General features: G+C 45.2%; 1 protein-coding gene across 1 annotated transcript in view; it reads left to right on the forward strand.

Annotated features, from left to right (window-relative positions):
- Positions 1-21,243, forward strand: part of adgrl1a (adhesion G protein-coupled receptor L1a) — a 51,439-nt gene that overhangs the window by 12,139 nt on the left and 18,057 nt on the right. The window contains exons 2-7 of the mRNA XM_078269189.1: positions 1,513-1,726; positions 2,804-2,913; positions 10,192-10,206; positions 17,719-17,926; positions 18,147-18,411; positions 20,192-20,519. Of these exons, the coding sequence (XP_078125315.1) occupies positions 1,513-1,726; positions 2,804-2,913; positions 10,192-10,206; positions 17,719-17,926; positions 18,147-18,411; positions 20,192-20,519 (1,140 nt within the window). The remainder of the gene's footprint in view (positions 1-1,512; positions 1,727-2,803; positions 2,914-10,191; positions 10,207-17,718; positions 17,927-18,146; positions 18,412-20,191; positions 20,520-21,243) is intronic.

Raw genomic sequence — 21,243 nt, forward strand, 5'->3', positions numbered from 1 at the left:
TCATGTAGCACACCGCTGCAGAGCATGTCAGGGATGACTGACATTGACATTGACCCATATGGGCACTCCTTCTGAATGGACAGTGGCTGAAACCTAAGCAGTGCTAGCTCAGTGTCAGGAAGGGAAAACAGCCCCGCTCTGTGGGTTTCAGCACTAACACAAGTGGGAGAGAGGGGCTGACTCAGTGCCCTTGTCTGCTGCTGAGCCTGTCTGGCGGGGGGAAATGCTGTGCAGTGAGAGCCTCAGTTTACAAAGAACTTCTAAACTCCAGTCTGCTTAAGTGGCGCAAGCACTGCTCTGTTTAGATTTGACAATATGCCCACCATCAGCCTAATATGTGTCCTGTCCTCCCCAGTGACAATAGAGAGGAGAGCTCAGTCAAAGCCTTCTCTTTCAGGACAGCGGACAGCTCCGCATCTACCAGTCTCTGATGCAGCTCCAACACTTGGGATGTTATTCTCTCAAAATAAGTTTTGTCAGTTCAGGACCATGGACAGCAGCTCTCATAGTCGCTGGCATGAGTTTCTCCACAGAGAAACACTGACAAACGCTGTCCTTTAATGCGACAGAGACCTTTACTGCCAGATCATTCGTCTCTACTTCTATTCTGTTCTGTGCCCCTGTCTCCACCTGTGCTCGAAGCTATAAAGCCGGCAGCCATTTTGTTTGTTTGTGTGTGTGTGTGTGTGTGTGTGTGTGTGTGTGTGCAGATGAATATAGAGGAGACGTTGGATAGGAATTCAGTTATAGAGAGAGCTGGAAAGACAACAAGTGTCTCTCTCACACCTCTTTGCAGCCCTCTTTCAGTCCTCTCAGCCTGGCTCAGCGATTAACCCTGAGTACCCCACTGTCCCTCCTGACTCTTCTCCACACAGAGCCCTGCTGCTAGCCACAGCAGTGCATTGACTTGCCCTTAGATGGCTGATTAACAGCAGTTGGTGTGCAAATGGTGTACACACCAGAGGTGAAGGTGTACACATAAACACATTTTCTTTTCTTTGTTTGTTCTTTGCATGACTTCCTCTCTTATTCAGAGTGAATCCTAAGGTGCTGCTCTGACACCTTGTTGAGGTGGAACAGACTAAGGGATGCTGGGAAGGACAAACAGTTCTTCTTTGGTGTGGGGATCAGTATGATAAGCTGCTGCCCAAGTAGGAGTTTGTTAACATTTGAACCACTCACAGTTTGTTTCACAAGTGGTGCGATATCTTATTGCAGAATCTTGTAGCTGCAAATGTCATGGCAATATGTATCTTTGATGTTCCAATGTGAAAACTGGATTGCCAGGCTGTGCTTCAACAGTACTGAACCATTACTGCTCAGTGAAGGCAAGTCGATAATAGCTCATTTGTGTTTTACATGAGGACAATAGGAACCACTTTCATTCTGCCTGCTCTTGTCAAATACTACACATCATTTTTATAATGTGGTCAAATAATAAAGTGCCTCCTAAAAGTATTAAGATTCATTGAATTATCAATAACTTTGTCTCTCTCGCTCTTTCCACTCCAGCTCTGAGCCGGTCAATGATGCCCTTCGGCTTGATGCGTCGAGAGCTGGCATGTGAAGGCTACCCGATCGAGCTGCGCTGCCCTGGAAGTGATGTCATCATGATTGAGACAGCCAACTACGGCCGCACCGATGACAAGATCTGTGACGCAGACCCCTTCCAGATGGAGAATGTGCAGTGTTACCTGCCCGACGCCTTTAAGATTATGTCACAGAGGTAACTATCGATCTGTTTGGATCTTGTGTTTGTAGCAAGTCAGAGCCAGTTATTGGCCAAGGATATATACTTTTCCTACTGTGGTGTTGATATCTTGTGTGAAATACTGAACTCAGCATCCTTGTCCTGTGCAGAATGCCTCTGCATCTTGGCGAGACATGCATGTGTATGGTGGTGTGTGTGTGTGTGTGTGTGTGTGTGTGTGTGTGTGTGTGTGTGTGTGTGTGTGTGTGTTTAGTTGCAAGAGTATTTGTGAGGCTTCCTACAGCTGCTCTCTGTGTTTGCACTCAGCATTTGCTTCAGATCAATGGAAGTGCTCTCCCTGCTATCCATCACACATGTATTGGAGGCACAGGGTGCTAGCTTGGGGAGCGAGGAAGGGTGGGGAGGAGTGGAGGGGAGAATTAAGGGGGTAAAGGAAGCAGAGCGACTGCTAGAAATGATGGGATGATAGAGTGAGTTCAGCAGAGACTTGAGATATGAAGGGAGTGAGAGACAGCACAGGGGATAAATGCTAAAACCTGGATAGAGAAGGATTATGTGATCAGAATGAGTGAGTGCATGTGTGTGAGGACGTGTATCTTTTCTTCTGGGTGTTTCTCTGGGTGTGAAAACGTGAGAAGGCATGCAGCGATGCTGTTTAGATATAGGTATGTGCATATGAATGTTTTCCTTGTGCGTGTGGTATAGAGTAGTTGCCTTAGTCCCTGTCGTCCTTCCCTGTTCTCTCACCTCTAATTGCTCCCACTCACAATCCCCCAGGAGAGGAGCCTCTTACGTCACTCGCCCTCTCTCTGTCTCTTCCCTCCCTATTTCCTTCTCTCTATCCTTCATCCCACTCCTTTTCCTCCATCCCTCCCTCCCTCTCTGTTTCCCACCTCCCTCGGGTGCAGCTGTCACATGATCTAGTCTAGTGTGAAATTACTCCCTTCTCTACCGTTCTCTCCATCTTTCAGAGCCTGAAGATGTTTTTTTCTGTACCCTCTCCTCTTTGTCTTTCTTACAATGGTCAATTTTTTAATCACTTACTTCCTCCATTCTCTTTCTTTTCTCCCTTCTTTCCCCGTCTGTCTACAGGTGTAATAACCGCACCCAGTGTGTTGTGGTAGCGGGGTCGGACGTGTTCCCAGACCCATGCCCAGGGACCTACAAGTACCTGGAGATCCAGTATGAGTGTGTTCCCTACAGTGAGTACTGAGACCCTGTCACCCCCTCCCACCTCCCCAACCCCCTCACCCCATTCACCGCCCCTCCCATCCCTCCCCTTACCCCTCAACCTGAACCTACTACCCCCCAAAAACACTCGACAAATGGCATTCTCACACTTACACATGCACACTTGCTTTCTATGGCTTTTTTTTGACACAAGCAAAACAAAACAAGACAGACAATCATCCTCACCTGCATTCTCTCTCTCTCTCTCTCTCTCTCTCTCTCTCTCTCTCTCTCTCTCTCTCTCTCTCTCTCTCACTCTCTCTCTCTCCTTTTTCTCTCATATACCTACAATGCACAGACACACACATGCACACACACTCACACAGAGCGCTAAACCTGTTTTCTTCATCGACAGAGAAACGCAACAGTAGCTGAGAGGGATTTTCACATGGGGGATGGAAACACAGGGTCCGATAAGCATTTCACACACACCCCACTGCAAACGCGGGGTCAGCCCTTATTGGCGATCACAGCAGTGTAACACACACCGCCCCAGACTCGCACACTGATTGACCCAGGGGCATGCCACTGCCTTTATCAGGTGCCAAACACCTTTGCTGTCCCTCTGATTTCCAATAAAAATTAAAATTGGGCGCAGTGAGACTGGGAGGCAGGGGGCGTTGTGTATGTGTGCGCTGCACCTCACAATAGAAATCTTAACACAAACAGCAAAGGGCTTATTTTAGACCACATGACCTGGAGCGCCACAAATTGTAATGTCCCCATGGTAACGGCTGACTTCCTCACGGTACTGCTCGAGCTCCAGGGCAAGTGTGACATACACACACGTCTGCACACGCGCACACAAACACACGCACACACACAAGTCTACCTCACACTCGCAAAAGGGGGACCCATAGTTGCTCTCTTTCTCTCTACCTCTGACTCGTCTTCCCCTGAGCAAGCATGCACACACAAACAAGAGCACACTCACACAGCCAAAGGAGCAGACACAGAAAGGATTATATGGTGTTGTGTTGATCCTCGTTCATGTGAAAATCTCCGCTCGGTCTCCCCTCCTCCCTCTCATGTATTATTACTCTCAGCATTGATCCCCTTACTGTGCAGGAACACCTGGCTGGAGGGGAGGGACAGTGGCGCTCCCCTCCACCGGGCAGAAGCAGAATTGGGATGCAGGAAGGGGTGGAAAGAAAATTGAGGGTGCTGGGGTGTTTTAAATTTGGGAGACATGGGTCTTCTTGGGGTGGAGGGGCTGTTTGATTGATCAGGGTGATTCTCTCTGCTTTTTCCTCAGGCACAGATGTGGCGAGCCACGGGTTTGAGTCGCCGCCACGCCGCTAACCTCCTTTGGTCTCTTCCTCTTCTTCTTATTCTCCTCTTATCTCTTCTCTCTGAGGTCTCTCACTCATCCTCATTTTTCTTATGATCTCTCACAGTCAATATCAACTATTTTCAATTCATGTCTCTTAGGGTTGGGTACCGAGACCCGGTGCTAATATGGCACCGTTACCTTAACGACCGGTATCTACCGGACCGAATAGCAAAGGGGATTTCGGTCCCTCATTTCGGTGCCACTGATATGCCTGCGCTTCTCTCTGATGCTCCGAAACAGACGACAGAAGCATCGCTGCACGTGACGCTAGTTAACACTGCACTCGACAGCAGGTAACATTAGCCTACCTACCGCTAGCTAGTAGCTGGATTAAACACAGTTATGTGACAGGTATGGTATGCTGACAGCTAACGTTAGACGGTGTAAAGTGTGACTGCATTTCACTGTAGAGGATTCCAACAGCGGGACGTAACAGTGTGCAGCTGCCGTTGTCGGAAAAACAACAGACGGTGCATTCACTGAAACTGGTAGCCTCGTGGTGCATTCAAAGTTATTGTAAAATACCCTTTTCCCATCTGGTGGTTGTTTTTGTCGTTCAACAGCAATTTACTAGTGAAATAAGTTATTGTTATATGTTATAGTTATTAAATTATTATTAAATCATTTAATTTTGACCATATGGCCTCAGCAATAAACAAGCCGTTCTTTAATGTCGCCGACTTTTTAGTACCCTTCTTCTTTTTTTCTTTTTTTTCACTTTCTTAAAAAGTATCGGTTTAGGCACCGGCACCGTTTTAAAAGTATCGCTTTAGCACCAGTATTGGAAAAAACCCAAACAATACTCAACCCTAATGTCTCTTCACTCCTCTCTTCCTATATTCTGCTTTTCTCTCTTTCACCTTCCATTTACACTCAAAGGTCTTTAATCTTCATCCATTGCCCTCATTCTTCTTCTATTTTTACTCTCTGTCAATCAGTCTGCCAAAGTATCTTATCATTCTGTTCAGTCTCTTTCGCTGTCTCTGTCGTTTTTTTTCTTTTACAGGTGAGACAAATATTCAAATATCCAACCATCCAGCTCTGATGGAGAGGCTCGGAGAAACTCAGGGACTTCCAAGCACCTCTTTCAGTCTTTGCCCTTTCTCTGCTCTGTGCTTTTGTGCCCTCGGTGTACCTTTTGAAAGACTTTGTTGAGTCATGTTGCACACACAGTCACAGATAAGAAGTTAGCTGAGTTTCTTGCCTTTGGGAATTATTCTCTGGTGTGACTCTCTTCTTCACTTCCGAGTGGCAAGAAGTGTTCTCCTCAAGTCTCCTCTGCCCTCTGTTCTCTGGTCTTTCAGTCAATGTTAGCTGTGGTCAGACTGACCCTTTCCAGGCGCGTGATTTTGTTTGTTAGTCCTCTGGAAGTTCTATATTGTAGCTTGGTGTCCTGTATTGTACTGTCCATAGAGGGTCAAGGTAGCATTGCTTAGTTGTACCTGCCTTCTTCTCCTCACACATTCTAACCTTGTTTTTTTCCCTTTCTGATTGCACAAGCGAGCTTGCTCTCTTTTCACGAGGCAATCAAAGGGATGATTAAATAGCTGCTGACTTGCATTTTTCCAACCCCTGTTTGAAAAAAAAACTTTAGTTGATTGCATCTGAAGTATGGCGCAGCTTAGAAAATTGGAGGCTGATCCCTCTATGATGAAGAGTCCTGCCTGTTTGAGGTGACAAAGAAGAGCCAATTATCCCTGTCCACTGCCACTCTCCTCCACTGGAGAAACAGGACCACTTACACACCCACAAGAAATAGAAACAAGTATGCACACATGCGTATGCACACAACTTATACTGCGGGCTGCACTACGTGTTTGTTCTCATCTGACAAAGTAAATATGACCTGACACATTCAGACTCAGAGCTGAAACTGTTCATCCCAAAACCTAGTCACCGTCGCACCACACGCCACTCAACTCGGCCACTTTTAATTACCAGGAGAGGGGGCGCGTTGCTCTCTTCAGTTCTGCCTCAGCAGAGATTTGTCAAGATTAATTGAATTTGCTGCTGCTAATCGCTCTGGTAATGCCCCATCGTTCACGTCTGGCTGGGAATGCTGGGCACTCTGGCATCACCCAAGGCTGACGCATGTTTTTCATCGGTTGTCTCAACAAAAAGGTGAACAATAGAGAGATGATATGTTAAGGTTGTGTGTCATAGCAGCTCAGATGGTGTGCTGCCACGATGGCTGTGTGTGATGTTAGTGTTTGACAGGGTCCTCTATGTGCGTGTCACACAGGCGCCATGTTACCAGTCACCTGAAACGGCAAAGTGACAGCCGGAGCCGAGCTGACACACACATGCACGCACGCACGCACGCACGCACGCACGCACACACACACACACACACACACACACACACACACACACACACACACACACACACACCTCTGTCTGCTGAGCTCAAACATGTGTCCAGAACGTCTGTGATTGTTGCTGCTCGTAGGATCGCCATGGCAAAATACAACATGCGGCAACAAGTCAAATCATATCTCATCGAGCCAAAACCCTGTTAGGCCTCCCCGCCATACAGCATTGTTTTTGCCAGCCAGAACAGACCAAGACAAAACGGCTCAACAGAATTCTCATTTTGCACTGTGACAGCCTGCTGTAGACTGCTGGATTCCATTAAAACATCACAGATCCATGCATACAGCTGCAACGTGTATTTACTGCAGTGGAAACCCTACACTGCAGCACAGATGTACACTGAGTCAAAGTAAATCTACCCTGCAAGAAAACTCTACCTGTCCCCCCTCCTCCTCCAGAACACAGTACTACATCATTATTGACTCGTAATGCTCCTGATTCGGGCCATCCATGCTAGCCATGCCAGAGCCATTAGACTTAGTGTTGTGCTGCTTCTGCTACTTCATCAGCTGTGATTTATCTTGTTGATATGCACAGTGCAGGTAGCTGAAGAACTGCCTTTAAAAGTGCCTGCTCAGGCTGTACAGTAGAGATTCTGCAGAGCTTCTTAGGTAACTCCATATTCTCCACCTTTACATTTATATATTGTGGCTCTGCCACTGTTTCACTTAATGAAATTGATTATTCCCCACAAATGTATTCAGCGCTGCCTACTCATTATGAGACATTGCTTTTTGGACACAAAGCCACTGGAAATGATAGTAGACTTGTTGGGAAGATTTTGTCAGTCATGTCAGGAATAATGGAATTCTTTTTTGACGGGAGGAAAAGGAAACACTTTTTGTATAGCTGAAAATGTTATTCTATTAATATGTATAGGGGCACCATTAGACGTGAGACTCATAAATGTTTGGTGAAAGAAAAGCAGGAGGCTTTTCTTAGGTCATGGAAAGGAATGACTCTTTACCGTGAAAAATGTAGAGAAAAGGGAAGGAAGAGGACGGAATAAGCTGGAGAGGACACACTATCTCTCAGCACAGTGAAAGAGACAGAGGAGGCTAAGTTGTCCTGCAGTACAACAGTGTGTGTGTGTGTGTGTGTGTGTGTGTGTGTGTGTGTGTGTGTGTGTGTGTGTGTGTGTGTGTGTGTGTTTCTAGCTGTACTCATTAGTGTGGGAGTAATTGATAGGGTGGTAGAGAGCGCTGAGCAGAGTGATTAAGGGGAGAGAGGGCAGTGGCTTATTTCTCAAAAGGGCCATGAAAGAGAAATGCTGAATGAATCAGACAAACAACCAAGGTGGCCTTAAACTAACCTCCTGCTCACTGTGACGACAGTTTGATGAGTTTCTGTCTCTTTTCTCTGTGTGTATGTGTGTCTGTGTTTCCTTAGGTACGTGTGATGATCTTGTGTGGCTGTGCTTCATGTCTATTTTTCAGGACAACTAAGAGCAGAAGAAATGAAGTCAACAGTCTTCCACCGACCCTATTCTTCTTCTCCCTTTCTGCAGCACTGAATAAGTTTTCTTTCTTTGTTTCTATATCTCTCTTTCTCTACAGTACATGTCACTGCTGTGCATCAAACATGTCATTTTCCCCCTGTTCAAGAAAACATAGTCAGTGGTACTTTTATAACCTTTAGAATACCATATTTTGAGGACAAGTGGACAAGCTCTGCTGTCAGTAGATGCCTCTTTGAAAAAACTCCATATGTTCCCCCCTGCAGTTGTTTCAGTGAGGATGAAAGCTGTGGATGCTCTCTGGTCGGTCTCTTCCTACCCTAACCTTGGAGCTAATGATTGCACTCACAGTTGGTGGCCGGGATGTAATGCTTTCTTGCCCCCTGCCCCAGCTTCACAGAAGTCGCATTCATAGCTTTGCCATGTTTACCCCTCTAGGCTGAAAATGGCTACCAGGTCTTCATGGAGGTTGTTTGTCCAGTTTGATCTTGGCATAAGAAGATAAATGATCAGTGTTGCTGCTGATACTGATGCTGCCTCTGCTGGATTGCTGCCAAGATGCAAGGCCATCCCCCACACAGATCAGGCTACTGCTGCTAACGCTCCCTTCTTAACTTTTTATTTTGACTGCTATCTGTCTCTTTACATCTCTCTCTCTCTCTCTCTCTCTCTCTCTCTCTCTCTCTCTCTCTCTCTCTCACCTTTTTTCTTCCTTTATGGGCAACCCTGCAAGATGTCATGAAAATTTCACAGGGCTCCCCGGAGACATCAGACTTACCACAACACATACATGACAATCACGGCCGCAGCGGAGATCCACCAGCCATGTGCCGTGCCTTTTGACACGTCTTTTCACGAGAGACATGATGATCCACTCGCACAACACTTGGGCCCCCAGCAAACACAGACGGAAGGCATGTGCCAGCACTGTGATGTGAAAGGCAGAGAGAGATCCTTGCTGGCTTCTCCTCGAGTGTCCAGCTGCTCACGGACCTCCCCAGACGAGGCAATACAAGCAGGTGCTAGACAGCGTCATGGATATGGAGGGAGCCACGCCTTACCTGCTCGAGTCAGCTGTGGCCATGGTGTGACTCAGCACACCATTTGTGTGTGATGAGCCCGCTAGACATTTCTCTCATCTCTCTGTTGTCCCTACCCTGTTTTTTTCTCCCATCCCCCCCCGATCTTGTCTCTTGGTTTCTCTCTGTTTTTCTGAGGCGTTCCACTCTGTCAAACACTCCCTTTTCCCTGTTGTTTGTTCTTTTTTTCTTTGATGAGCCAGCCTCGGCCAGGCACGCCGGCAGCTCCCCATTGATTGGCCGGTCGATGGGTTGAGTGTTATCGCTGGCTTCTATAGCGAGCATCCTGACTCTGTAAATTGCGCAAAGCCAAAAGCACCGCTTCCTTTAGATCAAGGGACCACTCTAATGTCAACACAAACTGTACTTTGAGAGAGAGCGGAGAAAAGAGGGATTCAGCGATCCCTCCGAAGACAACTAGCCACAGATAGAGACATCCTCATCGTCACCTTTCCATCTACCATCTCTTTTTCAACCTTTCCCATTCTTTGTTTACTTCCACAGCTAAAGAAGACTACAGCGCAAAGATGCTCTCCCTTTTCCCCATTTCTCTCCCCAACAGGTTCCTGGAGCTGTACTTTGGGGCGTAAGGGAAAGTGGGAGGGATGTGGCAATAAGCGGGGTGGAGGTGGGGTCGAGAGTGTGTGGTTGGGGGAGGATTGTGTTGTTGGGGGGTTTATTGATAAAGCTGAAATGAAATGGAAATGGATTTAAACCCAGGTCAGGCCATTTTCCCCTCCTCATTTTCCATTTGAGCCATCCTTTCTCTGAGTAGCCAACCATAACACAGACAGATAACTTGCTTTAAAAAAAGAGAGAGAGAGAAAGGACAGCATTTTATTTAATCTCAATTTTCTCTTTTTTCCTGCACCTGTTTTTCTTTCGTTCTCTCCACTTTCTCTCTCTCTCTCTCTCTCTCTCTCTCTCTCTCTCTCTCTCTCTCTTCCTTACTGTCTTTCTCTTTTCTCTTTCTATCTCCTTCTTTCTCCTTTTTCCGATGCTTGAATAGAAGTGGATCAAAAAGGTAAAGACCACAATGAACATAACAACCACAGCTCGCCCCTTCCTCCCTTCCCCTCCTCCCTTGTCTTCCTACCTCCCCCCATATCCCCTCCTAACCCAGCACCTTGTGTAGTGGTCATGTTTGATGTTGATATCCCCCCCCTTTTCTTTCTCAATCTCTACTCGCCTCCTCTGCCCTTTTCTTTCTATCTCTCTTTGAACTATAACCAAAACTCTAAAATCCTTTTAGATTTCCTCCTTGGTTCTGATGACACCAGCCTGACCTGCACGCACGCACACACACACTCACTTACACAGACACGCAAAAATGCATCATGGGAGGCTAGTCCAGTATCTATGAGAGATAAACGAGATATTAACTTCATTCCTTTTCTGTACGACGTAGCACATCTCAGCCTGTATTTACAGACAACATACATTCATATCATCTCATGGATGGCAAATCTCTCTCTTTTTTCAATCCCTTTCCAAAACTATCTCACACTGTTGCCTCTCATACACCTAACAATTCACATTTCTCATTACATTTCTCAAGTATCTTTCTGCTTATTTCGCTTTTGAGATTTATTTGTCCCTTCAGATTTAAGAAAAAAATCCTCTCTTTACATTACTCAGCTGATCCTTATCTCCATACTGTATCTCTACCCCTCTTTTCTTTGGTTCTCAGGATAACACAGTAACTGGCCAAAGTTGCTCTCAGTATTATTTTTACAGTATCCCATTTCCAGGTGCTTCAGTGTCCTTCTCTCATTTTGTCTCTCTTCCTTTTTCAATTAATCACACTTCCATTTAACTCTTTTTCTCTCATTGTCCCCTTACTTCTTCTTTTTTTCTGTTGTGTTTCTCATCCTCCCTTTCTCTTCTTCTCTTTCTCTCGCCTTACGCAGATTGGTTTATCTCTCAGATCACATCTGGCCATCACAAGCAGCTGCAGGCTCTTTTGAGTGGCTCTTACACTCCTCTTCGACCTCTCTTCTCCCTCTTCCCCTTTCTTTCTACAGTTTGTCACTGCCATCTCACTGCTCTCTTTATTACACATGCACTGTGAACTTGTGCCCCCCTTCGACATCACCCGTCCACATCAGTCGATCCCTCCTGGTTCCTTATGTGTTCAATGAGGCTCTGGAGGGGGAGGAGAGGGGAGGGGATAGGGGAGGGAGGTGTATCCCCTGTAGGGAGTGCTCCAGCTTCTTGTAATGGCCTCTCTGCAGCAGCATGGCCTCGCTTCAAGCACTCCTAAAGAGCCCCAATCAGCATGGCTAGGCACCTCAATCACTAGCTTCTTAAAGAGGAGAGATAGACCTGACCCATACCCAAGGTCAAGATGAGAGTAGTGGCCATCAGTGCCAGAGTCCCAATGAGCCCTAACTCCCTCTCTCGGGTCCTCACCCTCCTCAACTCTCTCTGAACCCCCCCACCCCTACTCACATCTGTCTCATCTTAAGCCATTTCCCTGTCTGGCCCCATGGCTGGATCCATATGTTGGAGGAATTAACTCCTATAGAGGTTGGCATTAACTGGTTTATGGACCCCTTTGTCTGTCGTCGTGTCCATGGCTTTTCATTAACATGGATCATTGTCTTACATGTTTCTACCACCGCAAGCAGCCATTTTAGCTCACTCTCCCTGCTTGCGGTGGAATTGCAAGCTACAAAATCCTCCTCTTCCTGTTTCCGCCTCCCCCAACTGGTTATTTTTATTTACTACTCTTCCTCCCACTAACACTAAAGAAGAATACCCCTTTCCTCTGTCTGCACTGACCCCACCTTAATCCATCCATCCCTCCACTGCTGCTAAACACACTTCCTTTCTCTGTTTATGGCTGAATTAACATTCCAGACTCGTGTCTTGTCCATGTCTGTCAAATTAATCCTCACTGATTGATCAGCTGATTGACAGATTTGGATTGGGATGACGTGCACGCGCAGTGATGATGTCACATGCGGGAGATCCTGTTCAATGAATGTCCAACACTCTGTCAACCTACCTACTGTTAGGCTATTTTAAGACTATGTCGGCGTCAGCCGTCTCTCCTTCTCACCACGCCCTCTGTACCTTTCTCACCCTTTTTGCTGACAGTCTAGCAGAGTACACTACCATATCATTACTGTATTTTCTTCATCACTGCTGACAGGACCTAACTAGTGTCCGCCATACTTTTCTCACCTCCAGTCTGTTAGCTTCTGAAGGAAAGAGGCAAGAGAAGGAAGCACTGTGAGACCACTGTGAACAATCCTGGTGTTTCTGAGTATGTGTGTGTGTGGGGGGGGCAGCATACAAGGACAGAGCTATCACTCACACAAACAGCTGAACAGAGGGATTGAGTGAGAAACCACTGCATCGTGTGACAGGAAAACACAAAGAATCACTGGTAATGGAGAAAGAGAGGGAGAGCAGTCGCTATAGTGACGATAAGGCAGGCAGCATCGCCTCATTAGGAATTACCCACCACACACAAGCACAGTCATGTGACCAAGGAAGTGCAGACACCCTATTGGGTGGATTGACTGTACATGCAGAAGTCATTGCATTGTTAGAGCCAAACAAAAGAGAGGTGAGTGAGTGAGGCAGGTGGTCATAAATATAAATTACAGCTTCTGGTTTCAGGTCCTTTATGGAGAGACAGCACCTCTGGGAGACCCGATTCAGAGTTTGAACATGCAGGGCGGTGGCAGGCTAGGCTAGGCTAGGCTAGGCTACTGTTACCCCACTGCTCAAACCTCAGTCAGTATACAGTATTGCATGCCCCACTGTCGTCTACTGCATCTGCAGCCTGTAGCCATCCTGTCACTCAGTGTCAGCTTCACTCCAAGGCAGATAATACTTTTCTTTCAATGGACACTATCTCTAGCAGTTGCCAGCGTTTGGTCTCAGTGAAGGGTATTCTCTGGGGTGAATGTTTGGGTTGATAAAGGTGCCAGTTTGACACCTGCCTCATTCACTGTCTGGACAGTGTATACGTGTGGGCATTGTCTGAGAGTGTGTTTGTATAAGGATGTATGTCTGTGTGTGTATATGTCCGTGCATGGGTGTTTGTATTGTGTTTTTACTCCCAGGACTTGACCCCCTTGTAGTCTATAAGGAAGCAGAAACACAATGGGAGCCCCTCCCATCTCCTTCCTTATTTCTCTCTTCTCTCTGTCACTATATGTCACTCCTCAGCAGATTAACTCACTCCTAATTCTCATTTCACAGGAAATAACCTATTTACTCTCTCTTACTCCACTGCTCTCTCTCTTCTTGCACACAGAACATGCTCACATCCTTCTTCACGCTTTCTTCTCTCTCTCTCCCTCTCTGTCTTTCTGAGTCTGAACTGCACACATGCATGCCTACACACACAGACACACACACACACACACACACACACACACACACACACACACACACACACACACACACTAATGGGCTCATGAATGCACATCAACATACCATCAGGAGACCCACTGTACACCCATGCACACACTAACCCTTAAAGCCCATTAATTGTCCAGCATGGACGCGGGGTAACATGCCACGCTCAATTCTGCCCCCTGCTGCCTGCGTGCTGCACCTGCCAGTAACAGGTGTGGGATTCAATTAGAACAGCATGCTCTCAGCAGTCAGTTCTATTAACAGGCCATGACTGTGGACTGGGCAAAGGCTTGGGCCAGCAGAGCCCTCAGATCCCTGTAGCAAAAAACAACAACAACCAAAAACACAAACAATTAATGAGGACGCCACTTTTGAAACAGCTGCCAACCGTTGGCAGGGGGTGTTTAGATCTTCAGAGTCATACATTAACCATCACCATGATGCTGTCACATCAAACATAAAAACACCATGGATTGCAGAAGACAACCAAAATGAAAAGTCTAAATTTAGCCTAAAGCTGTCAGCGCTTACTTTTATTTGTGTTACCAGTCGATCACAAATTGCTGCAAGACACTAATGGGAGATATTACTGTCAGTTTCAGGAAAGTACAGGCACTTTAATCATTTTATACTGCAGCCTCATATTGACAAGTAACAGCTGACCTGTGCCAGGGAAAAGGATTAGAGAGATAAATAGTCAATTCTTACAGTAGTATTTCCCTTTATGTGTGGCAATAATTGTCATGCTAGATAGTATGTATCTATGCTAGTATGATAGCTACAGCTTGAGTTTTAATTCCTGATAAGGTAAGTTTATTTAGCTATCTGGCTAGTTTGTAGGGTAAAGTGTTGTGTCTGAGCTGCCTGGAGACTTTACTGGGATAATCATGACTGCAAGATTTCCATCCGCCCCAAAACAGGAATTAATCTCTTAATCTAACTATCTCACATAATCCCAGATGGCTCTTACTCCAGCTAACCTGCTTTAGCCAGAATATGATAATGCCTAATCTCAAGATTTACGCCTAATGCCTAATGCCTAATGCCTAATGCCTATTGCCCAATACCTCATTCATACTATAGTCATAATAGCCTTTTGTACCATAGGCTCTACTGTTAGGGTTTGGCTGCTCCAGCTTCCCACTGCTACGCCCTTCACAGTTAGCAGGAGAGAGAGGGAGGCAGAGTGAGGGAGAGACAGAAAGAGCTGGTAAACAGGAAGGCTGGGGAGCGCAGGTCAGAGTTAATGAAGCCCCCTAGGCAAGGTTTGCAGGGTATGAAGCGTGGCCACTGTTTCTATTTGGCCTGTGTGTGTGTGTGTGTGTGTGTGTGTGTGTGTGTGTGTGTGTGTGTGTGTGTGTGTGTCCACATGGCCTGTGTGTACAGCCTGGAGGCCGCTGATGAGCCCCTTTGACACTGGGCCCACCCAACGGCTGGTTCATTAGAATAAACCAAGGCTTGCTGATCGGCAGCCGGCAGGGTTCGTACGGGAGAGGAGGGAAGAGAGAGAAATATGGAGGAGGAAGGCAGAGGATGACAGACTGTTAGTCCATGCTGCGCTGCAGTGTTATTGTGATGATGAGCTGAATAGAGTACACACTGCTACCGATTTAAGACAGGGCTGGAAGGTTAGGTGCAATAATGAACAGAATCATATAGGGTTTTTTGGGGGGGACACTGTGGTGGGTACAATGTAGTGAGTGTACATTGTATTGCAATGATTGTAACCAACAACTAGTTTGGCACCATGATAGATTGTAGGGCATTCTTGTCTCTTACCTGTATAGTATTATAGGTAGTCATGACTCAGCACATTACCCCTCTTCCTCTAAAGCTCTGACATAAGGAATAATATGGAAGCTTTTCTGCCCTTTACTGTACTGCAATACATATCAGTTTCACTGTATTGTGGCAACAAATAATATGGGTGCTAGCATTCATATTAATACTTATTTACTTTGCTTTGGTTGGCCATCCTTTTTGGAACTGTAGAGAATAGGCTTGCATGCTTGTGTTTCTTTGTCCTTTATTCTACCTTGAGGCAGAGTGTTCCTGTCTTTGTTTATGGGTCACCTACATGCAGAGCCGCTGCTTTGCTTTCTGCATGCTGTTTATTTCTCTATTTACAGTAGCATTGTACTTTTGAGGCAGTGTCCTACTTTTAGTGGTAGTTTTCTTTTACTTTATAGCTTTCTGCTCCGATAATACACCACCCTTTACGGCCTTTATTTGAAATGCTTTGGTGCACAGCTTCCGTTTATTTGCAGTGAACTCATGCTGTGTCCAGATTGATAAAAATGCCATTTTATTGTGGATAGATGTTAATCAAAAAATTTATTGTTCAACTGTCTGAAAGTGCCTGATTTAACCATTGCTCTGAACATTATTTTGCATATTTCAGTCACCCACGTTCATATTTGCAAAGCAAACACCTCAGGCATCCTTGCTTTCGAGGGAGCATTTTGGTTTGACAATGGAGCATGACAAGCCTCCTCCCTGTGAAGAGTTTGTATTCAGAGTGTTTGTTTATGCCTGAGCTTGATTAGATTCCTGTTTGGCTGCCGGTCTCAATCCCTGTTGGACCCCCTCAGACAAAACAGGCTAATTCCTAAGTGGCCCAGCACCACAGATCACCAGCCACTAACAACAACAGCAGCAGCATGACAGACAGCAAAAAGAGAAAGCTGAATTTCCAAAAGCCTGAAGCTTCTCCATTTCTCTATTATGATTCTCTTCCTGCTCCAGACTCCATGCAATATTCAAGACAGTTTGAGCCTACACTGATCCATCACTCTAACAGTCACTGTGTGGCAGTGTGTGCATGCATGTTGTGTGTTATCCTGGTGTGTATTGGGATTTTGTGTGTGTGTGTGTGTGTGTGTGTGTGTGTGTGTGTGCGTGCACGCATGCGTGCGTGTGTGCATCCATGTGTGCTGTATGTCATCTGTGTCCAAATGCCCCTGCAGTGACCAATTATTTCAGAGATGCGTTCAATCATGAGGTGACCAGCAGGTGTCTGGTTGTGTCGCAACCCCAAGCCAGAGAGCCACACAAATAAGCTGGCAGAGGAGACGTGGGGACTCCTCAGCTGTTTTATTCTGTAGTACCTCCAACTCTCTCTCTCTCTCTCTCTCTCTCTCTCTCTCTCTCTCTCTCTCTCTCTCTCTGTCCCTGGTACCCCCATGATGTCAGAGTGGCGAGGATGCCAGCAGCTTTCCTCATAGATCACCTGACATGCCCAGTGGTCCCAGGGTACTCTCTCTGTCAGGCAGGGACACACTGCGTCAGCCAGCCAATTTACACCAGTCCCCAGTGGATGACCTCCACCTGCATAAAGTAGACATCTTCTGTGTGTGTGTGTGTGTGTGTGTGTGTGTGTGTGTGTGTGTGTGTGTGTGTGTGTGTTTGTTTGGTGTATAGATTGTGTGTAAGGGTTCCCATGAGTTTTTGTGTGTGCATCTATATCTGTTTGGAATAGGGACTGTAATTTGTATATGTACATATTTGTGTGTTCGGTATGCGTGTGGATGTGTGAAGCTGAGTTTCACTTACAGAGAAAGGGGAGGCCTGGCCAACCTCACATCTTTACCCCAGGATGCTTTTTCTTTGAGGCATTACTCTTGACTGAGAGCCAAATTTGAGTACTAATAAAACAAGCTGCACAATTACTGTTTTACCACCCAGTAGCAGAGCAGAGAAGCAGAGGCCTTTGAAATAGAAAATGCACAATCAAATAAAAAGTAGGCCAAGATAAATTAGATTAGAGACTACATCTAAGCCATGGCAGCAGCCAGAAATCTCCCATTTATCATATCCAGCCGCCTTCCGACCACAATGCTGATGTTCTACAAATGAGCTTTTATATGTTCCTTCATTTTAAATTTCATATTGTACCTCACCTCACCACCCCACTCGCCCCTCTCTCCCATTCTCTTCCTACTCTTTGTCTCCTTTTCAATTCTCAACTTACTTTTATCTACTTTCTTCTGTCCCCTCCATGTCTCTCTCCTGTTCTATATTCCATGGTCTTTGGCCTTTCCCCGTTTCCTCTCTCCCTCCCTTGCCATCTTCATTTTATCTTCCATTTTTACAATGCTTTGTTTTCATTCTGTCTCTTCCTTTTTTCCTTTTTTGCTCCAACACACCTCCCCTGCTCCAGTCTTTGTGTGTCCGGGGACTCTGCTGCGGGTTCAGCCGGCTAGCTTACTGCAGGAGGCTGAGCACCAGGCAGGGGCGTGGTGTAAGGACCCGCTGCAGTCTGGGGACCGTCTCTACGTCATGCCCTGGACCCCCTATCGCACTGACATGCTGTATGAGTATGCCTCCTGGGAAGACTTCAAACAGAACCGAGCCACAACCACCTACAAGTGAGGGCGCCTCCCACTGTCCTGGATGATCAAATAGCATCTGCTGCTGTATTGATTTATTGGCTTTTGATGTGGATATGGATGGTGATAGCAGAATGGTCCAACTGTGGTGTCAGCTTTCTCACAGTGAGGCCATCTTGTAGGATTGTGTCATGCAGAGTAGATTAATTGACTTGTTCTCCTGAATTTCTGCACCACTCATGTGATTCTTTCTCAACAGGTTGCCCAACAGAGTTGACGGCACAGGGTTTGTGGTGTACGATGGTGCAGTATTTTACAACAAAGAACGCACACGAAACATTGTTAAGTATGACTTGCGGACACGCATCAAGAGTGGCGAAGCCATCATCACAAACGCCAACTACCATGACACCTCGCCCTACCGCTGGGGAGGGAAATCGGACATTGACTTGGCTGTGGATGAGAACGGCCTCTGGGTAATCTACGCCACTGAGTCCAACAATGGACGACTGGTGGTCAGCCAGGTAGGTGAACATCGCTGTACAGAGGGGGATGAGATGTAGATTATAAATGCAGGAGTAGATTATATCAAAATTTCATCTGACTAGTCAGGCGAAAGGTCATATGTTACACATGAATTACTTACTATTGAGATTACACAGGTGCACTGACAAATGAGATGTCGTTGGCCTGTAAAAATCATCTGTAAAAGGTTAACTCTAATTTCAAATCCCATCATTTCCAAAAACTAATCTTAAGGTAAATATTTGATTTGTTTTGTTGGTGCATCACAATCAGTTTCTTCCTGGCTTCAAACATTGTATGATTTAATGATTTACAATCATAAAAAATGTGGCATTGTTGTCTACTCATTTGTATATCAATCGTTTAGAACCATAAACTGTGCATACTGTTTTAAACACATCACATTACTTTGCCCTTCTTGACAAACTCAAAACATGATCTATCAGTGTAAACTTTGGAACATTCAACAATTTATTTCATGCTATACCAGTTGGTTCTTTGTTTCTTAACAAACAAAACTGCAATCAGCCAGCAAGTTTCCACACAAACACAGGCTGAATGAATGTGTTGTTCAGATAGACGTGTCCCATTTATTATCACTATCTTTGACCTAACCAGGAAATTGTTTTTCTAACTGTATAAGTTAAACCATCCATCTAAAATATCAAACCCTGCATGAGCTATGAGAGTGTAAAATAATGGAGCAACACAGTAATAAATAAGGAAGCGATCACTTTCATCATCAAGGAATTGTTTGGGTTCTAGGGAGTTTTATTATTTTTCCTACTTAGTCAGAATGCAACAAACACATGGAGGTCTCTATTATGCCTCGGCATAAAGTTTGAAGGTACAGTATATTGAGAAGAAGCGGATTTGCATAAAGGCAAATTAATATCTCTTCTCCAAAGCTATAGTTAAGGGTTTAATACTTTTTTGCTTATATATTTTTTGCTTATATTGTACAGAAGTACTATAATGGGGGCTCATGTAAACATGAGTAATATGGTAAATTTTATAACAAAACATTTTTTAATGATAAACAAGTTTAATGATACAACTTGTTTTTATTCATTAACATGCTCATATTATGCTTGTTGGCTTTTTCCCTTTCCTTTAATGTGTTATATATCTTTTTTTGTGCATGTTATAAGTTTACAAAGTGAAAAAGCGCAAAGTCCAACCCAAAGGGACTTACCATCTTCCAGAGAAAACACTGTTCACAAACTGCTCCAAACAGCTTTATTGTAGTCCAGCCTTTACTTCCATGACAAACGTGCGTCACTTTGTAAAAGTGCTCACCTAGTTGCTAGCGTGGCACGCCCTTGTACTCTGCTTCTTACTGGTTGGTAGTCCTTACCTGGGTACTGCGCATGTTCAACTCCCAACAAAGACATAGAACAGAAGTGAGATGCCTCACTGTAGCTAAAACAGAGAGCTCAACACACAGGGTGAAAAGAGGAGCTGCAGCAATGTGCAGTACAAAAAAATATGGTGTTTTTTGAAAATTAAACCATGTAAACCTATTCTGGTACAACCTTTAAATACAATTATGAACCTGAAAATGACCATAATATGAGCACTGTTAGATATTTGACTTAGTACTTTTATGCACTCTATACCTGAGAATCTGAAGATAAAAATAAAATCCCCCCCCCCAAACTGAACTATCTCGTCAAGCTTCCCAGTGTGATTGTTTATAAATAATATATATATATATATATATATATATAAGATATATATAAGCCTTGGCCAGTTTCAACATTTTCTTCTTGCCCATAGGTGAACCCCTACACCCTGCGCTTTGAAGGCACCTGGGAGACCAGCTTTGACAAGAGGATGGCATCCAACGCCTTCATGGCGTGTGGTGTGCTTTATGCCGTGCGGTCCGTCTACCAGGACGATGACAGCGAAGCAGGCGGCGACCTTGTGATGTATGCCTATAATACGAACCGAGCCCGTGAGGAGCCTGTTAACATCGCTTTCCCCAACCCCTATCAGTATATTTCCTCTGTGGACTACAACCCTCGAGACAACCAGCTTTATGTCTGGAACAACTATAATGTGCTGCGCTATCCGCTGGAGTTTGGACCACCAGACCCCACTACAGGTAAGGAGTGATCCCACTGAAAGCACACAGAAACACAGTGTGTGAAGAGTAAATTTAGATTTTAGTCTATAATTGTGAAAGGTTTTGCATTTGTAAATTGGTGGAAGACTAAAAGTGTGCAAATGTTTTCCCCAATTATACTTGAGATGTATAAGTTGGTATTATGGTAAATGACTATCAGAATTTGATCACTTCGGTTCGATAATATTTGGAAGTCTAAAAGAGCAGCACGATTAAATCATTTAATCCCCATTTAAGTTAGCTGAACGCTAAACCGGAAGTAGCCGGAAGAAGCCGGAAGTAGCCTGAAGTAACCGGCTCGACTGGCGGAGGTCTCTAGTGCGCCTGCTCTATGGGCTCCATAATGCCCAGGGTTTTTTTTTTATAGATCCATGGCTCCACGCAAAACAATTAATCAACAAAATAAAATAAGACCGTATTTAAGTCCATCTAGAAAAATTTTTTATCCCCAAGACAACACAGTTGGGGTACATCTTGAAACTTTTAGGCAGTGTGTTTAAGAGAGTTGTCCCATAATGACTGTATGCACCTTCACAGTTTTATACCGTAACTGATCATGGGTACAGTTAGAAGACCAGCGTCTGATGATCCAAGAGTTCTGGAGAGTTTGTAAGCAGCGAACAGGTCAGAGATGTAATTAGGAGCTAGGCCATTACATGATTTGTAAACAGTGAGCAATATTAGAACATGAAATTATGAAGAA

Source organism: Sander vitreus, chromosome 15, assembly GCF_031162955.1.
Source record: "Sander vitreus isolate 19-12246 chromosome 15, sanVit1, whole genome shotgun sequence".
Taxonomy (NCBI): domain Eukaryota; kingdom Metazoa; phylum Chordata; class Actinopteri; order Perciformes; family Percidae; genus Sander; species Sander vitreus.